The sequence below is a fragment of the Tupaia chinensis genome, unplaced genomic scaffold, assembly GCF_000334495.1.
Source record: "Tupaia chinensis unplaced genomic scaffold, TupChi_1.0 Scaffold000115_1, whole genome shotgun sequence".
NCBI classification, from domain to species: domain Eukaryota; kingdom Metazoa; phylum Chordata; class Mammalia; order Scandentia; family Tupaiidae; genus Tupaia; species Tupaia belangeri.
In genome coordinates, this window is record NW_006159579.1 from 4,561,433 (window position 1) to 4,578,467 (window position 17,035).

Below are 17,035 nucleotides of genomic sequence, written 5' to 3' on the forward strand. Positions count from 1 at the left end.
TTTTTTTTTTTTTGAGAGAGATTTTCACTATAGGGCATGTGCGCTTGCCAGACAGAGAGACAAAGAGACAGAAAGCGAGAAATCACCCCCCAGGGGGGATGGTCACACCGCAATCCCTTCTCCTCCAATCTCCTCTCGGGATCTTGGGCACGCAGGCACACGCGCCCGGCGTGAGTTTTAAGCCACCGGGTCCGGGACGCGAACCGCGGTTGACTACGTGGGAGTCCGGTGACATAGCCATTACGCTAACTGCTGGTTCCCACCACCTGTAGTATTTACTAGACTTGGCTGAAATGGTTTTTGGCTAGTTTCAAAAAACCAAATGCACTCTCAAAGGGCCAGGACAAGGCCCAGCTGTAGTGGCACAGGTAGGGGGGTGCTGTTGTACGGTGGCTGAGGCACATGAGAAGCCCGGGTTCATCTCAGCCCAACCTAAACAGGCACGGTACAGTGTTTTAAGCCTGTGGTCCTGGCTAACTGTGAGGCCGGAGCACAATATGACATGAGGAGACTGTGTCAAAAATCTCTCTCCCCTTCCTCAACTCACTCTGCCCCACAGTCCATTAAAAATATAATAATAATAAGGAAGAAAAGGGAAAAAAAAGGCCAAGACCAGCTGACCCTGGAGATGGGAAGTGACTAAAGCAAAATGAGTTACCTCTGAGTTGTAGGGCCCACTCGGCATGACTTCCTGCAGCTGGGAAAGATTCCTTACAGCCGGCAGAGTGATTACACTTTTGGTGATAAGACTGAACAAGTCAGCTCGATCTTCTGAACCAAATAGCAAATGAACATCTTGGTAACTAAGAAGAGACAGTTTGGAAACAGCAAGCTGAGAGGAGAGTTGGATTTGATATCAATACACAGGGATTGTCTACCCAGCCTCTATGGAAGAGTAGACTGGTTAGTGTGTCATTCTGACAGAAGAAATAAATGGCATGGCTTGTCCGTTTGCTTAGGAAAATATCTTAAGTTTGTCACCAAGAAGTCACCAGAGTGAAATCCTTCCAGGCTTCCTTCCAATTTAACCACAGAGCAGACAGAGCCTGTTACAGTCTAATGTAGTAAGCCACGATTTTCCAGTGTTCTGCTGAATGTTAGTCTGGGGGATGGTGAGTTGAATCAAGTTAACAACTTTGCAACTTCAGGACTTCTTATGACCTTTCATCAGTTTAAGCATTGCCGTACAAACCTCTAGAGAGGTAAACAGCAGGCAGCCCTTTCCAGCTTCTTCGACCTTGGAACTCTACTGCCATGAAGCATGAGATAAATTCCCATTGAATTTACTTTGGGCAAAACTAAACTCCAGAGAGGTTTTGAAAGCCTTGCAGACAGGGATGGTAACATACATGACATCAAAGTTCTTACACAAAAATACAGGGATTTGGCTTCCCCATTCCATATCCATTATAGTTCTGATATGGAACCTGTCATTTGACTGTGGTATTGCTGTGAATGAGGAACCAGGATGCATGTGTGAGGGGCATGTGGGTGTCACCTGAGGTCAGCGATGGTGACAAACACCTCCTGGCGCACAGGGCTGAATAGAGAATGCAAGGGCTCTTCCTGCACCAGAACCTGCAATGACGGAAAGGACGTTAGGGAGCTGGGACTCTACCAGTTCAGTAGGCCAGAGGTGATGGGGGACAGCCTGCACGAGCAATAGCAGGCTCTTCAGCCAGCCCTGCTCTTTGCCTAAACAGGGCTGGCAGCAGGACCAGGATTTTATTCTCAGGAGCCAGTCCCAGGACCCTGGCTCTGCCATCCACCAGCTGTTAGAACTGACACAAATTAGTTAACCTTGCTGTACCTCAGTTTTCTCATCTGTCAAACAAGGTAACAGTTCTACTTACCTTCCTGGGGTAGTTGTGAGCACTAAATGGGCTAATTCATAATACCTCATAGCCTTCATAATTGTGTAGTGTCTGTTATTCATTATTTTTATCATCAGTGACTATTTCTAGTTTAGGTATTCTAACTTCTCTTTCTTTTTTTTTAATTTATTTTTATTTATTTAAATTTTACCAGAGAAGGACAGATGAGAGACAGAAAGTGAGAGAGAAAGAAAGTGAGAGAGGGAAAGCGAGAAAGCAAGCCTCCAGGTACGGGTCTCAAACCATGGTCGGCAATATGGGAGTCCAGCGCCCTTAACCACCATGCCACCCGCCGGACCCTAACTTCTCTTTCTACTAAACCAGTCACCTCTACTATCATAGCTAATATTATTCTGAGTTATTTGTCCTGGAAAAGAAATAACTCTCTAAATTACTAGTTGACAAGAGGGAAATCTAGTAGTGCTAGAAAAATCTGCAGTGGCAGAGAGGGAAGAACAGCAGTTTTGGCGCTCAGTGACCCTGGGTTTGAGCCTGCTGTGTCACTAGCTGTGTGATGCTGAGGGTATTATTTAACTTTTCTGAGCCCAAGTGTCCTTATCTGTGGGGGAAATAAGACATACCTCAGGGAGTTGATACAAAGAGCAAACGTAAATAGCTGGAGTGGGATTGTCTACACAGCCTTTCTGAGAACTGCCTTTGGCCCATAGAAATGGTGTACCTCACAGTCATGTTTCTGCTAAATTGTTTTGTCCCACTGGCCACAGCTTCTTTACTGTTTTTAAAGGTTTTTGCCATACAGCATGCGTGCTTGTAGGAGAGACAGAGACAGTGAGAGAGAAAGTGAGGAATCATCCCCCAGAGCATATGGCCATGCCACAATCCCTTCTCCTCGTTTCTCCTCCTGGGATTTTGGGCACACACACACACACACACACACACACACACACACGACACACGCCTGGAGTTTCAAGCCAATGGATCTGGGACTGAAAACTGGGGTCGCCCATGTGTGAGCCCAGTGCCTTAACCACTATGCCGCCTGCTGCCCCCTGGCCACAGCTTCTTTGTCTAGGGCATGAAACCAAAGTCAATTAGATTCTTTTTTTTTTTGGAGAGGTTTTTGCTATAGGGTGCGTGTGCTCGCCAGACAGACAGAGAGAGACAGAGAGATAGAAAGCGAGAAATCACCCCCCAGGGGGAATGGTCACGCCGCAATCCCTTCTCCTCCATTCTCCTCTCGGGATCTTGGGCACCCATGCACACGCACCTGGCGTGAGTTTTAAGCCACCGGGTCCGGGACGCGAACCGCAGTCGACTACGTGGGAGTCCAGTAACATAGCCATTACGCTAACTGCTGGTCCCAGTCAATTAGATTCTTTAAGGAATCTGAATTGGGACAAAAAGCTTCCATCTCAGCCTGGCTGATCTTCTAAAAGAAGAAAATTGGGGACCAGATGGTGGTGCAGAGGTCAAGTGTGACACTCTGACTCACAGGGCAGGATTCCTGGTTTCTGTCCACAGGCCTCTGTCTACACAGGGCAGGCACATGTCCACGAGCTGCGCTGAGTGAAGCTGTGGGTGTATCCTGGCTTGAGGACCCTATTGGGGGGTTTTTCTGAGTGTCTGCCTCTCTCACTCATAGGAAAAATAAATGAATTTTGTAAAGAAAAAAGGAAATGTATGGGGCCAGCAGGTGGTGTGGTGGTTAAGGGCATTGGATTCCCATGTGGCAACTACAGTTCGAGTCCTGGACCTGGCAGCTTGCTTTCTCACTCCCCCAACCCCCTTTCTCTCTCTCTGGTCAAATGAAAATAAATAAATAAAGTTAAATAAAATAATTCTTTTTTTTTTTTTTTTAATTATTTTCTCTCTCCCTCCCTCTGTCCCTCTCTGGGAAAATTAAAATAAAATAAAATTTTAAAAAGTTAAATAAAATAATGTTTTAAAAAATATTTTAAAAAAAGAAACTGCCAAACTGCTTTCCAAAGTGGTCGTGTCTTACCAGCAGTGTGTAAGAGTTTCAGTTGCTCCACATCCTTACCAACATTCAGTATTACCTTTGAAATTTTAGCTATTCTAGTAGTTGTATAGTTGAAACTTATTTCAGTTTTAATTTGCTTTTCTCTAAATGACAGTGACAAGGCATCTTTTCATGTGTTTATTTATACATCTTTTTTGCTGATGTGCCATAACAGATTTTTTTTTTTAAACTTCCGTTTCCACATTATGTTGATTTCCGTGACTGTTTCTATTCAGATGCTAAAGAGCTATGCACTAGTGTGGGTATGAGAAGACTGGCAAATGCCTTTAAGTTTTCTTTATAATGACCCAGGTTTTCTCCTCATGGGTTCCTTAGCGGAACTGCTTCTTCTCTTGAGCATCTCTCCTTTTGGTTGCTAGGAGCTGTGCTTTTTCAGCTCCTGCACACTAGTCTCTAGGGAGTCTGCAGATTCGTACCATGATGCAATGATCCATGCAGGTTCTCCTGGATACTTGCTACCTTTTTCTTCTAGGCTGAATCTCTTCCTAGTCCATACTTGGGCTAATATCTGATGTGTGCATCTTACTACTGACTAGATAGGGTCTAAAGAAGAGTATGGGGCAGTTTAGATATGGCCAGAGACATTCTAAATGTATAAATGCATTTTGTACCATGCTACAGGGCTTACATCTATATCTTATTTAGTGCCCACAATAGCTCTGTGAAAAAGACATAGCTATTTTTATTTTGTAGATGAAGAAACTGAGAATTGAGAAGTTAAGTGATTTCCCAAAATTACACAGTTATAAGGCACAGAGGTGGCATTTAAACCCAGGCATTTAACATAAAGACTGCCTCAAAATACTGCTTCTTTAATGAGAATGTAGCATGGGCCTTACTAAGAAATGTAAATGCTATTCCTTTTCTACTCATCTTTTTTTCCTTTTTCTCCCAAAGAGGTTTTTGTCTTAGGGCTGTGTGCTTGTGGAATAGAGAGGCAGACACAGAGACAGTGAGGGAGAGGGGGAGAAATCACCCCCTGAGCCCCGAGATTGCTACAATCCCTTTTCTTCCATTCTCCTCCCAGGATCTTGGGCACACATCCACATGTGCTCAGTGTGATTTTCAAGCCAGTGGGTCCAGGTCTCGAACCACAGTTGGCTATATGGGAGTCCAGTGATGTAACCACCATGACATCTGCTGGCCCTTCTTCTTTTTATTGTTTTTCATGGGTGATTATATTAGTGGGATCCACTTGGGTATTCCTCCTCCATTCAAAAATGATGCTATGAGAAGAGTTTAAGGGAATTGATAACATAGGTGGAGCCACTAAATAATTATTGGCCAAGTCACTAAATTTGTGTGGTCTCAACAATTTGTGATAAGGTCACAATACTTACATTTAGGATACGCACAATGTCTGCTATGTGGCTGTGAATGAATGATTCTGTGGTTTCATCATAAGGCAAAGATTGGCTGAGAGAAGACAAAGATCTTAAGAAAGTCAGCTTTTGAAATTCACCCTAAAATTGTGGAAAAATCATAAAAACACAATTACACATTATAACCTTTTAAAAATTTTTTAATAATTATTTTTATTTTAACTTTATTTGTTATTATGTTTCAATTTGATCAGAGAAAGACAGAGAGAGAGAGGGAAAATGAGAAAGCAAGCCACCAGGTCTGGGACTTGAACTGTGGTCAGCCATGTGGGAATCCAGTGCCTTTAACCACCATGCTACCTGCTGGCCCCTTTAAGTTTTTTTTTTTAAATAATTAATTAATTAGTTAATTAACATTTGACCAGCAAGAGACAGAGTGAGAGAGAGAGAGGGAAAGTGAGAAAGCAAGCCTCCATGTCTGGGACTCAAACCACAATCAGCCATTTGGGAGTCCAGCATGCTTAACCACCACACCACCTGCTGGCCCTGAAGCTGATTTTTTTAAGGATTATTTTATTCAACTTTATTATTATTATTTTTAATTTGACCAGAGAAACAGAGAGAGAGAGAGAGAGAGGGAAAGTTAGAAAGCAAGTCGCCAGGTCCAGGACTCAAACCGCAGTGGGCCACATGAATCCAGTCTCCTTAACCACCATGCTACCTGCTGGCCCCAACACATTATAATCTTATTTGGTAATTATGGAGGGTGCTTGAAAGTTTCTTGAAATGTTTTAGACATCTGACACTTCATTGAATCTAATATCAGTCTTGTTTTATAAGGGATTTTAGTGAAATTCCTTATCTACTGGCCCCGTGTGGTTGGGAACTAATTTACGCTCTAAACTAGATTACTAGGTGCTCCATGATGGCTGTCCCTACCTTCAGTCTTGGCTTCCTTACCTACTGGCCCCGTGTGGTGGGAACTAATTTCCACTCTAAACTAGATTACTAGGTGCTCCATGATGGCTGTCCCTACCTTCAGTCTTGGTTTCCTTACCTACTGGCCCTGTTTAGTGCTGAGTAAGAGCTTTCTGAAGGTGACTTCTGCTGCTGTTACTTCCAGTTCTCTTGAGTCATTAAAGATGCAATATTTCAGGGCCAGCAGGTGGTATAGTGGTTAAGGCACTGAATTTCCACTTGGCCATCCTCAGTTTGAGTGTCAGACAAAGCAGTTTAGAAATGACACCGGGTGTGTGTGTGCGGGCATTCCCAAAACCCCAGGAGGAGAATGAATTGAGATGTGGCAATCCTGTCTAGGAGGATGATTTCTCACTGTCTCTATCTCCAGCAAACACACACAACCTATGGCAAAAGCCTTAAAACATAAAAATAGATGCAATATTTCAAGTCATTAAGGTTTCCTGTTAAAATCTAAGTTCTGATTTGAAGGAAAAAAACGTTTGTATTAACATTTTCTTTTTCTGACTATAAAAGCAATTCCAATTTATCACAGAAAAAAAAAAAAGAAAAGCAGAAAAAAAGAGAATACAAGATATCAATAATTCTCTATAACTTGGAAGAATTTGCTTTCAATCTTTTTCCCCCTGCAACTAGACAGTGTAAACTGGTATAGCTCTCTGGAGGGTAAGTGAGCAACACCAAGCAAGAAGCTGACTTCATAATCTATTATTACTCATATGGATTAGTATAACTATCCAACATTGGCTTTCTCTACTCTAGTTTTGTTTTGCATGTATAACTTCATTTTATCCCCCTCCCCCCCAAGAACAGTTTTTTAGTCTTTCAAGATTCAGCTCCTTACATTGGCTTTGGTGAAGGGCAAGGGTTTGCAGCTGCAAATTTAAATCAGGGCGGGCAGTTCGATCTGTCTGAGCTTCATGATATCAGTTCCTGACTACCTTGCTATGACTGGCACAACTCACACAGTAATGTAGCTTCACATACAGCTTGGGGAGCACAGGCATTGGAGACACTTGCTGTGGAGATCTCCCTGATGGCTGTAGCCTCTACTGTTTGGATGATGAACATTTTTTTTTAAATTATTTTATTCAACTTTATTTATTTTAATTTGACCAGAGGGAACAGAGTGAGGGGGGTGGGGGAGAAAGCAAGCCACCAGGTCTGGGACTTAAACTGTGGTCATCCATGTGGGAGTCCAGCATCCTTAACCACCACACCACCTGCTGGTCTCCGAACTTCTTTTTTTAAAGAGAAATTTTTGCTATAGGCTGTATGTGCCAGAGAGACAGAGAGAGAGAGACACACAGAAGCAGAAAGTGAAAAATCACCCTTTAGGAGGATGACCACGCCACAATTCCTTCTCCTTCATTCTCCTCTCAGGTTTATTGGCACACGTGCACACGCTCCTGGCGTGAGTTCCAAGCTGCCAGGTTTGGAACTTGAACCATGGTAGGCTACGTGGGAGTCCAGTGACATAACCACTATGCCATCAGCTGGTCCCTTGGATGATGAATTTCTTTCTTTCTTTCTTTTTCTTGAGAGGTTTTTGCGGTAGGGCATGTGCGCTCGCCAGACAGACAGAGAGAGACATAGAGACAGAAAGCGAGAAATCAACCCCCAGGGGTATGGTCATGCCGCAATCCCTTCTCCTCCATTCTCCTCTTGGGATCTTGGGCACGCATGCACACATGCCCGGCGTGAGTTCTAAGCCACTGGGTCTGGGACGCGAACTGCGGTCGACTACGTGGGAGTCCAGTGACATAGCCATTATGCTAACTGCTGGGTCCCCGGATGATGAATTTCTTAATAGCCTTGACCTTGGGCACTCATCGGGAGCAATTTGTGCAGTGAGTAGGCTACACATGGTCATGGCCCTTTTTGGCACTGCAGTTGTTCCTTCTTTGTCATCTTTGGAAGTAAGGTCACGAGAGAGCTCTCCATTCTAATTTTGCCCCCTCCAATCTATTTCCCCAGCTATCTCCAGACTCATCTTTATCCAGTACAAATCTGATCAGAATACCTCCAGGATACCCAGGAACCCATATGCAAGAATATTTGTCAAACAGGTATAACAACAACAACAACAAAAAGAATAGAAAGAAACTATTGAATAAATGGCTCGCAGTGGGATATTAAGTAAGTTATTTATTTCCTTATGTATTCCTTATTTGTTTTATTGTTCTTAGGTTAAAAATCAATATTCGTGGGACCAGCAGTTGGCATAATGGCTATGTCGCTGGACTCCCATGTAGTCGACCGCAGTTTGAGTCCCGGACCCAGTGGCTTAAACTCACGCCGGGCGCGTGTGCATGCGTGCCCAAGATCCCGAGAGGAGAATGGAGGAGAAAGGATTGCAATGTGGCCATCTCCCCTGGGGGGTGATTTCTCACTTTCTGTCTCTCTGTCTCTCTCTGTCTTTTTGCCAAGTGCAGGCGCCCTATAGCAAAAATCTCTCCAAAAAAAGAAAAGAAAAGAAATTAAACGAAAGGAAAGAAAAAGAAAAGAAAAGGAAAAAGAAAAGAAGAGAAAATCAATATTCGTATCCTGATTTTTTAAGGCCTGGTAGTGTTGGTCTGTGTTTAACTCTTCAGTCTCACCTTGTGCCACTCTCCCACTTGGTCATCATGACTTGGGTTCCTTTAAGTTCCTTGAACATGCTGTGTCCCTTTCTGCCATGAGGTTGTTAAACATCTCATTCCATATTTCTAGAACACTCCCCTATTCCTCAGAGTTCGAGGGTTGTTTGCTTAGAAATACCTTCCCTCACCACCAGGTTGTGCTTAGGTCCTCTGTTAGGTGCTCTTGCAGGACACACTGATAAATTAATGCTTCACCTTAATGATGAAATCCTGTCTGTCATTAAGTAGGATAATACAGATTTCTAGCTTCTGATCTAGAAACATTTTTCTCTCTCACCATATATGATGATTTGACTCCTTATGATTACATGCATTTGTCTCAACAGAAAAGAAAATCTGAAAATATGTAAACCAAAATGTTAAGGATAGGTGTCTCAAGAGAGTGGGATTCGGGAAGCTTAACCTTTAGGTTTTTTTTTTTTTTTGAGAGGTTTTTGCTATAGGGCGCGTGCTCTCGCCAGACAGAGGGAGACAGAGGACAGAGAGACAGAAAGCGACAAATTACCCCCCAGGGGAGATGGCCACGCCACAATCCCTTCTCCTCCATTCTCCTCTCGGGATCCTGGGCATGCACGCACACGTGCCCGGCGTGAGTTTTAAGCCACCGGGTCCAGGAGCAAACCGCGGTTGACTACGTGGGAGTCCAGAGACATAGCCATTATGCCAACTGCTGGTCCCAACCTTTAATTTTTTTTAAGTTTTGCCAGAAGGCATGTGTGCTCGCTCAAGAGAGACAGAGAGAGAAAGAGAAAGAGAGAAAATGAGACAACACCTTCTCATGGAGAATGGTCACACCACAATACCTTCTCCATTTCTCCCTTCCTTTGGGATTTTGGGGACACACGCACATGTGTCCTGGTGTGTCTTTCAAGCCACCAGGTCCAGGACTTGAACCATGATGTCATCCATGTCGGATTCAGCTGCCTTAACCACACCACAAGCTGGCCTAACTTTTAACTTCTATTATGGTTTTCTATGAATTTTATAATTTTTATAAATGTGAGTATAAATATGAGAGGCCTTCCAAAAATTATGGAAAATGTGTATTTTGAAAATACTATGCATGAATTTAAAACATTTTGCACAATAAACACATGTTTTAATTTCATTTTCCACAAACTTTTTGAAGTCCTCTAGAATAATTTATAAATATATGTATATGTAAATATCTGTCATTATAAATGTAAAACAAACGTAAAAATTTATAATCTAGAAGCAGGCAAGTGGCATGGTGCTTAAGGTGCTGGACTCTCACAAGGCCAACTATGGTTGGAGTCCTGGACTGGGTGGCTTGCTTTCTCATTTCCCTCTTCCTCAATCTTGCTGTCTCTCACTGGTGAGTATAAGTGCCCTATAACAAATAAAATAAAGAAAGAAAGAAATAAAATCAGTACTTGAACATTTATAAGCTATAATATAAAATTATTTGCATAATAAAAATGTACATTAAGATCTTTTTAAAGAATTATTAATTTAATTTATTTATTCATTTATTTTAATTTGACCAGAGAGAGAGAGATCAGAGAGACAGGGAAAGTGAGAAAGCAAGCCACTAGACCTGGGACTTGAACCATGGCTGGCCATGTGGAAGTGTCCAGCGCCTTAACCCACCATGCTCCCTGCTGGCCCCAAGATCTTTGTTAAATGGAGTGATAAGTTGGATAACTCATGAAGACTGCCAGTGCATACCTTTAGCTCACCATTAAAAACCTCCTCAATGGACTGGATCAGCTTCTCAGTGATGGCCTCGCCAAGGGGCCCCTGCTGGGTGAGCTGCCTGCAGCTATCTGTAAAGGACTCCCAAGGAAGTACAGGGATGTCAGAGATGTCCGAGTCTATTATGGAAAGAAAGACATCAGATAATACCTCTGTACAGCGCGCAGTGACATGGTTTAGTGGGGGAGGACCACCGATATCAGGACAGACAACTTTTCTACATCCTCTGTGATCTTGACTGAGTCCTTTCCCTTCTCAAGTCTCAGTTTTCTCAATTACAAATTCAATGTTCTCTAAGGGCTTCCTAAACTATTGTATAAAAGTCTTTTGATGCTGAGCTGTAGCCGAGGGGTTAAGAGCATGGACTTTAAATTTCAGTTTGAGACTTGAATCCTGGCTCTACCAGTTATTAGTTTCATGCCCTTTATCAAGTTAGTTTGCCTCCTGGGACATTAGTTTCCTCATCTGTGAAATGCGGTTTTAAGGATTAGGTGACGTACTTCATGCAAAGTATCTGATACAAAGCAAGCACTTATGTAGTAGATATTATTCTTCAAACTCAAGACGATGACTCTGTAGTGACAAGAGCTTAAAACATCATAGCTGCCCCTTGGTGACACTCATCTCTTCCCACTGGGCCAAGCTGCAGGATCTCCTTCCCGACCCAGGCCATGCTTTGATTAAGGGCACAGGTTCCTGAGCAGGTATATCCACGTTCAGATCCTGGCTCTGTCTCTTTCTAGCATTCTGACCTGGTGGGACTTTAGTTTCTCTAGGCCTATTTCATTCCCAAAATGGGGATGACAACAGAACCAACCTCATTTGGCTGATACAGAACTAGCCCCAAAGAAGTGCCAGCAGTTTTCCCTTGCCCCAAGTGACAATGGCATAATTTTCCTCTTCAAGTATCTTTACATCCATACCTCCTCTGTCTTCCACTATGAAATCCAGTATGCCTAGTGAGCTCACAGTCTATCATCTAAGGATTTCTAACATTCTACTTTGGAATTCGTTTTGGTTTCAATGCCTCTTCTGAAAACTCTTCCCATTTCCTGCCACATTCTTGTCATCTACTAACTGAAGTAAACCATGTTCTCATTCACCTCTAAAGTTTGCACAGGATGTTCCTCCGGCCTGTGTTCTTCTCTTTCCTCTCTTCCACTTTCCTTTAACTCTCTTCTAACTCCTACTCGTCCTCAGGCCGCAACTCCAGGATGCTTTTCCTGAATCCCCTCTTTACCCACTTTGGCTAAGTATTCTCCTAGCCACTAATAAACCTCTGTATCCACTCTGCTCCCCTCCCCCCATCACACAGATTACACTGAGTTCCAATGACCTCTTTATTTACAAGTGCACTGTGTCTTTTTTGTTCACTGCTATATTTCCATAGCTCCATCAGGTTTACAACATAGTGGCGCTTCAAGGAACATTTGCTGAATGAATGTACAAATGAAGAAAATATAATTCCTCAAACGCACCGAGGTCTTCCCTGTCTCATATGCATGCTATTCCATCTATGTGGAATGCTCTTTCCTCTACTTCTCACATGGGTTGCCCTTTAGATCCTGGAGGTCTCCTTTAGGTCTAAACAGCAGCGCCTCATACAGGTGTTCTCTGACAACCAAAGCCTAAACTATGTTCCCATCTCTGTCCATTTTTGCCCATGCTTCTCACAACTTGTAATTACTTTAGTTACTGTTTGTTTACTTTTTTTTTCCTGCACTATAGTGTATATTTTATGAGGGCAAGGACCCCATCAGTCATGTTCACTATTCTATGCCCAGCACCTGGTACTCAAAACATGCTGTAGAATAAATGAAGGGTAGCTATTCTGCAATCCAGATCCCATCTTTGCATAAAGTTTTCCCACTCTTTGTCAACTAACACCCCATCCTTTTCTTTCCAGGACTCTCTCTAGTACCTAGACTCTGCTGCAGGGTTTGTAGGACTGTCTATCTCAGGACCAAGTTCAGTTTCTTGTATGTCTAGAATAATGTATCTTATTTATCCTGCTGTATTCCAAAGTCTCATAGTCAGGGACTAAAGTCATTTTCAAAATCTAGTCAGGGTTGGTTACCAGGTAAGTACTCAATCAATACCTCTTGGCTTGACTTGGCAAGATTCCCTTCTCTCTGCCCTCTCCCCACCTTAGTTGACCCTTTTCCCTTTTCACCTGTAAGATCAATGCTACTTGGGCCTCTTTTAATATCCTCTAGGTTGCTCAGCTGCAAATCCACACTTCCCGAATCATCATCAGAAGCACAAGGGATTACTACTTCTTCCCGACCATAGATCCTAGGAGTGAAGAAGGGATTAGAAAACCTATAACTTTTCAGGACTATTCTGCTTCATCAATACAAAGTCTAAATGTCACTTTCTCAGAGAGTTTAGTGATCATCCACCTCAATTAAGTAGGTTCCTCACATCCAGTCCTACCGTTACTTTATTATTTTCTTGATAGTATTTAACCATCATTTACAATGATCTTTTTAAAAAGAATTATTTATTTATTTATTATTATTATTGTTATTTTAATTTGACCAGAGAAGGAGAGAGAGAGAGGGAGAAAGTGAGAAAGTAAGCCACCAGCTCCGGCATTTAAATTGCAGTTAACCATGTGGGAGTCCAGTGCCCTAACCACCATGCCCCGTGCCAGCCCCACATTTACAATTATCTTGTTCATTTGACTGTCTCCTATCAGATGGTAAGCTCTGTTAGAAGAGAAACCTTGTCTATGTGGTCATAGTTGTATTCTCAGCACCTAGCACTGTCAGTTTCATGGGGAATGAATGGATAGGCAGGAAATACTATGCTGCTGTTAAAAACAGATTGAGAGGGCTGGCAGTTGGTGTGGTGGTTGGGGCACTGGACTCCCATGTGGCCAACTGTGGTCTGAACACAGACCTGGAAGATTGCTTTCTCACTTTACCCCTCTCTTGTGAGCATGTGTCTCCTATAGCAAATTAAAGGGGAAAAAAATTCTTAACAAACAAACAAGATTGAAGTAGAACACCTCCCCCATCTTTCTCAATCTTCTTTATCCCATTCTACTTGTTCTTTTTGTATAGCACAGAACACCTTCCAACATATTACTCAGTTATTTGTAATGTTCATCATTTACTATTTCCTCCTGTTAAGATGTAGCGAGCTCCTCAAGGACAAAGATCCTTGGCTGCTTCATCCAATGAATGTATCTCAAGAGCCTAGAACAGTGCCTGGCACGTGGTAATGCTCAATACTGGTAGAGTGAAAGACTGAGTAGATCTATATTTACTGAATGTTTAGCATAGATTAAGGAACAAAAAAGCAGGTCGCCAAACAATGGGCATAATGATCCCATTACTATTTAAACAAAACAATATTTTCATTGTAGTGATAAGTGTGTATTTGTGTTGAAACACATGCAGAAAAAACTTACAGAATTTGAGCCAATCATCTGTGGAGAGGAATTGTTGAGGGAAACTTTTAGTTATTAAACTTCTATATTGCTTAAAATTTTAAAATATTAGTATGTATACTAAATACTGAAAAAGACGTGGAACAAATACTCAGAAACCTTATCAACTGTAGTTAGCAATGTCAGTTGCTACAACCACTTTTGAAACTGGACATTATCTAGTAAAGCTGCAATACAACAGAATTAGTTAATTTCATAATGAACACGATTTCTCTTTTCTTTTCTTTTTTTTTTTTTTTTACATTTTTTCCATCTGTCAGATGTATCCTCCCCTTGTACCTCACACTCATCCTCCACTACCCACTCTCTACCATCACTGTCCCCCCTCACAGTCTCTAGTGTTTCTACCGGTCCTCTCCACCATCACACAGTTAAGTCTCTCAGCCTCTGCCGTAGCACTCCTTACAAACTGAGTGGGTACATACAATGTGTATCTTTCAAAGTCTGGCTTACTTCAGTCAACATTTAAGTCTTCTATATTCATCCATTCTGAGTCAAACAATAGGATCTCTTGTTTCTTTCCTTTTTTTTTTTTTTTAGAGAGAGAGAGATTTTTGCTTTAGGGTGTGAGCACTTACTGGAGAGACATAGAGACAGAAAGTGAGAAACTACCCCCCAGGGGGGATGGCATGCCACAGTCCCTTCTAATCCATTTTCTTCTTGGGATTTTGGGCATGCATGCACACGTGCCTGGCCTGAGTTTCAAGTCACTAGGTCCAGGACTTAAACTGCGATTGATATGTGGGAGTCCAGTGATGTAATCATGCCATCTGCTGGTTCCGAGATCTCACTGATTCTTATAGCTGTGTAATATTACATAGTTTATATGTGCCACAGTTTCTCAATCCAACCATTCTACATCTGATGAATTTGTTTAAAGTTTATTACTGGAAGAAAGAGGGAATGACAGACCTCCCGGATAGGGTCTTTTTAATTTTTTTTTGGAGAGGTTTTTGTTATAAAGTGCGTGCACTCGCCAGAAAGACAGGGAGAGACAGAGAGACACAGAAACAGAAAGCGAGAAATCACCCCCCATGGGGGATGGCCACGCTGCAATCCTTTCTCCTCCATTCTCCTGTCGGGATCTTGGGAACACACGCACACGCACCCAGCATGAGTTTAAGCCACCGGGTCCAGGACTCGAACTGTGGTTGACTACATGGGAGTCCTGCAACATAGCCATTATGCCAACTGCTGGTCCCTCTTGGATAGGGTCTTTACACTGCAGTCTACCCCCAACCTCACGGCCACCCAGGATCATGGGGCATATCCAAGAGTTCCCAGCATGTTCACTAGACACCGCGGTGCGAACCTGGAGCCCAATATATGGCCTCCAGCATCACAGCAGTGCACCTACTGTCTGCCCTACCACGAGTAGACCAGTTTGGTTTTAATTAACTAGTTTATTAAAGAAATAAATGAAAGGGTGTCCAAAAAGTCATGCTCAGTGGGATTTTCAAGTCACCAAGTCAGGGACTTGAACCAAGACCCCAAAAGTAATGTACTTTTTTTTTTTTTGTAAATAATTGTTTTATTTGGGAGCAGCAGTTGGTGTAATGGCTATGTCACTGGACTCCCATGTAGTCAACTGCGGTTCAAGTCCCGGACCTGGTGGCTTAAACTCACGCTGGGTACGTGTGCATGCATGCCCAAGATCCCGAGAGGAGAATGGAGAAGGGATTGCAGCGTGGCCATCCTCACTGGGGGTGATTCTTGCTTTCTGTCTTTCTGTCTCTCTGGCGAGTGCACTCACCATATAGCAAAAGCCTCTCCAAAAAAAAAAAAAAGAAAGAAAGAAAGAAAGGAAGAATTGTTCTATTTAACTTTATTTATTTATTTTACTTTGACCAGGGAGAAAGACAGAGCGTGAGAGAGCAAAAGCAAGTGAGAGAGAAAGTGAGAAAGGAAGCTACCAGGTCCAAGATTCGAATCCTGGTGGGCCAGCACGTGGGAGTCCAGCACCCTTAACCACCACACCACCTGCTGGCCCCAAGTAAGGTACTTTTAAATCTAATCTCTATTAACATTTTCTCCATCATTAAGTCCAGGACACCATTAATCATCTTATTATTGAGCTGGAGTTCTTTATATATTCTAGATTGGGCCTGTTCAATAGAACTTTCTGTGATAATGGAAATGTCGTTTAATTTTGTGTTGTTCAATATGATACTAGCTACCCGTGGCTATGGAGCATTTGAAATGTGGCTAGTGCAGTGAGGAATTGAATTTCAAATTTTATTTTAGTTAAATTCAAATGAAAATATATATAGCTAGTGGTTACCACGACAAACAGTGCAGTACTAGACTGAGAAAGGATCAAATCTCTCCAATGCGGGACAATACTGTTTGGGTCAACAGTAATGGTAACAAGTACCACCATCCGGGTATACTTCGCATTCTTAATAGCTAAAGGCTCAGATTCTGGAGTAAGACTGCCTGGATTCAAATCTTTTCGTTTCCTTCTATTTAATATGGACATAGTAACAGCACATACCTCATAGACTAGTGATAAGATGTAATTGAAATAATGTATGCAGAGTGCTTGGTGCCTGTGGGGTTAACACTGTAAATGGTCGACAGTGGGACAACTTGGTAAATCTGTAAAATTGGGACTAATAAACTGCTCACAAGTCACTGACTTGCTTCTCAAGTCAAATAAATGTGTCTTATAGGCTACTTATTAATAATAGAAGAGATAACCTTTAGAGGACATTGATACACGTTAAAGAAAAAGAAAACCCTTTGGGATATTACTCTCCCCCACCCACGCGCCCCTTCGCGTTCCTTTAAAATAGGCCGGGCTGCAGCGAGACCGGTGAGTGACACTGCGATTGGCCAATCACCGCGATTAGCCAATCAGAGGCGGCCCCGTCTCGGGCCCACCCGAGACATCGTCCAATCGCGTCCCGGTAGCTCCCGGAATAGGGCCGTTGAGGGACGGTCGTTCCAAGTGTGCTCGGGCGTGGGGGGGAGGTGGGGCCTGCACACGGAAACCGCGAGGCTTTTTCGGCGCGAGGACCCGGATTCTGGCCGCAGCTGCTGCG

At 42.8% G+C, this 17,035-nt stretch overlaps 1 protein-coding gene across 1 annotated transcript in view; it reads right to left on the reverse strand.

Annotated features, from left to right (window-relative positions):
- Window positions 1-16,470, reverse strand: part of MROH8 (maestro heat like repeat family member 8) — a 64,556-nt gene extending 48,086 nt beyond the window's left edge. Inside the window, exons 1-5 of the mRNA XM_027770193.1 lie at window positions 16,382-16,470; window positions 12,708-12,829; window positions 10,508-10,653; window positions 1,499-1,578; window positions 659-803 (exon numbers count right to left, since the gene is read on the reverse strand). Coding sequence (XP_027625994.1) covers window positions 659-803; window positions 1,499-1,578; window positions 10,508-10,653; window positions 12,708-12,829; window positions 16,382-16,470 — 582 coding nt within the window. The remainder of the gene's footprint in view (window positions 1-658; window positions 804-1,498; window positions 1,579-10,507; window positions 10,654-12,707; window positions 12,830-16,381) is intronic.
- Window positions 16,471-17,035: the final 565 nt, after the last annotated feature.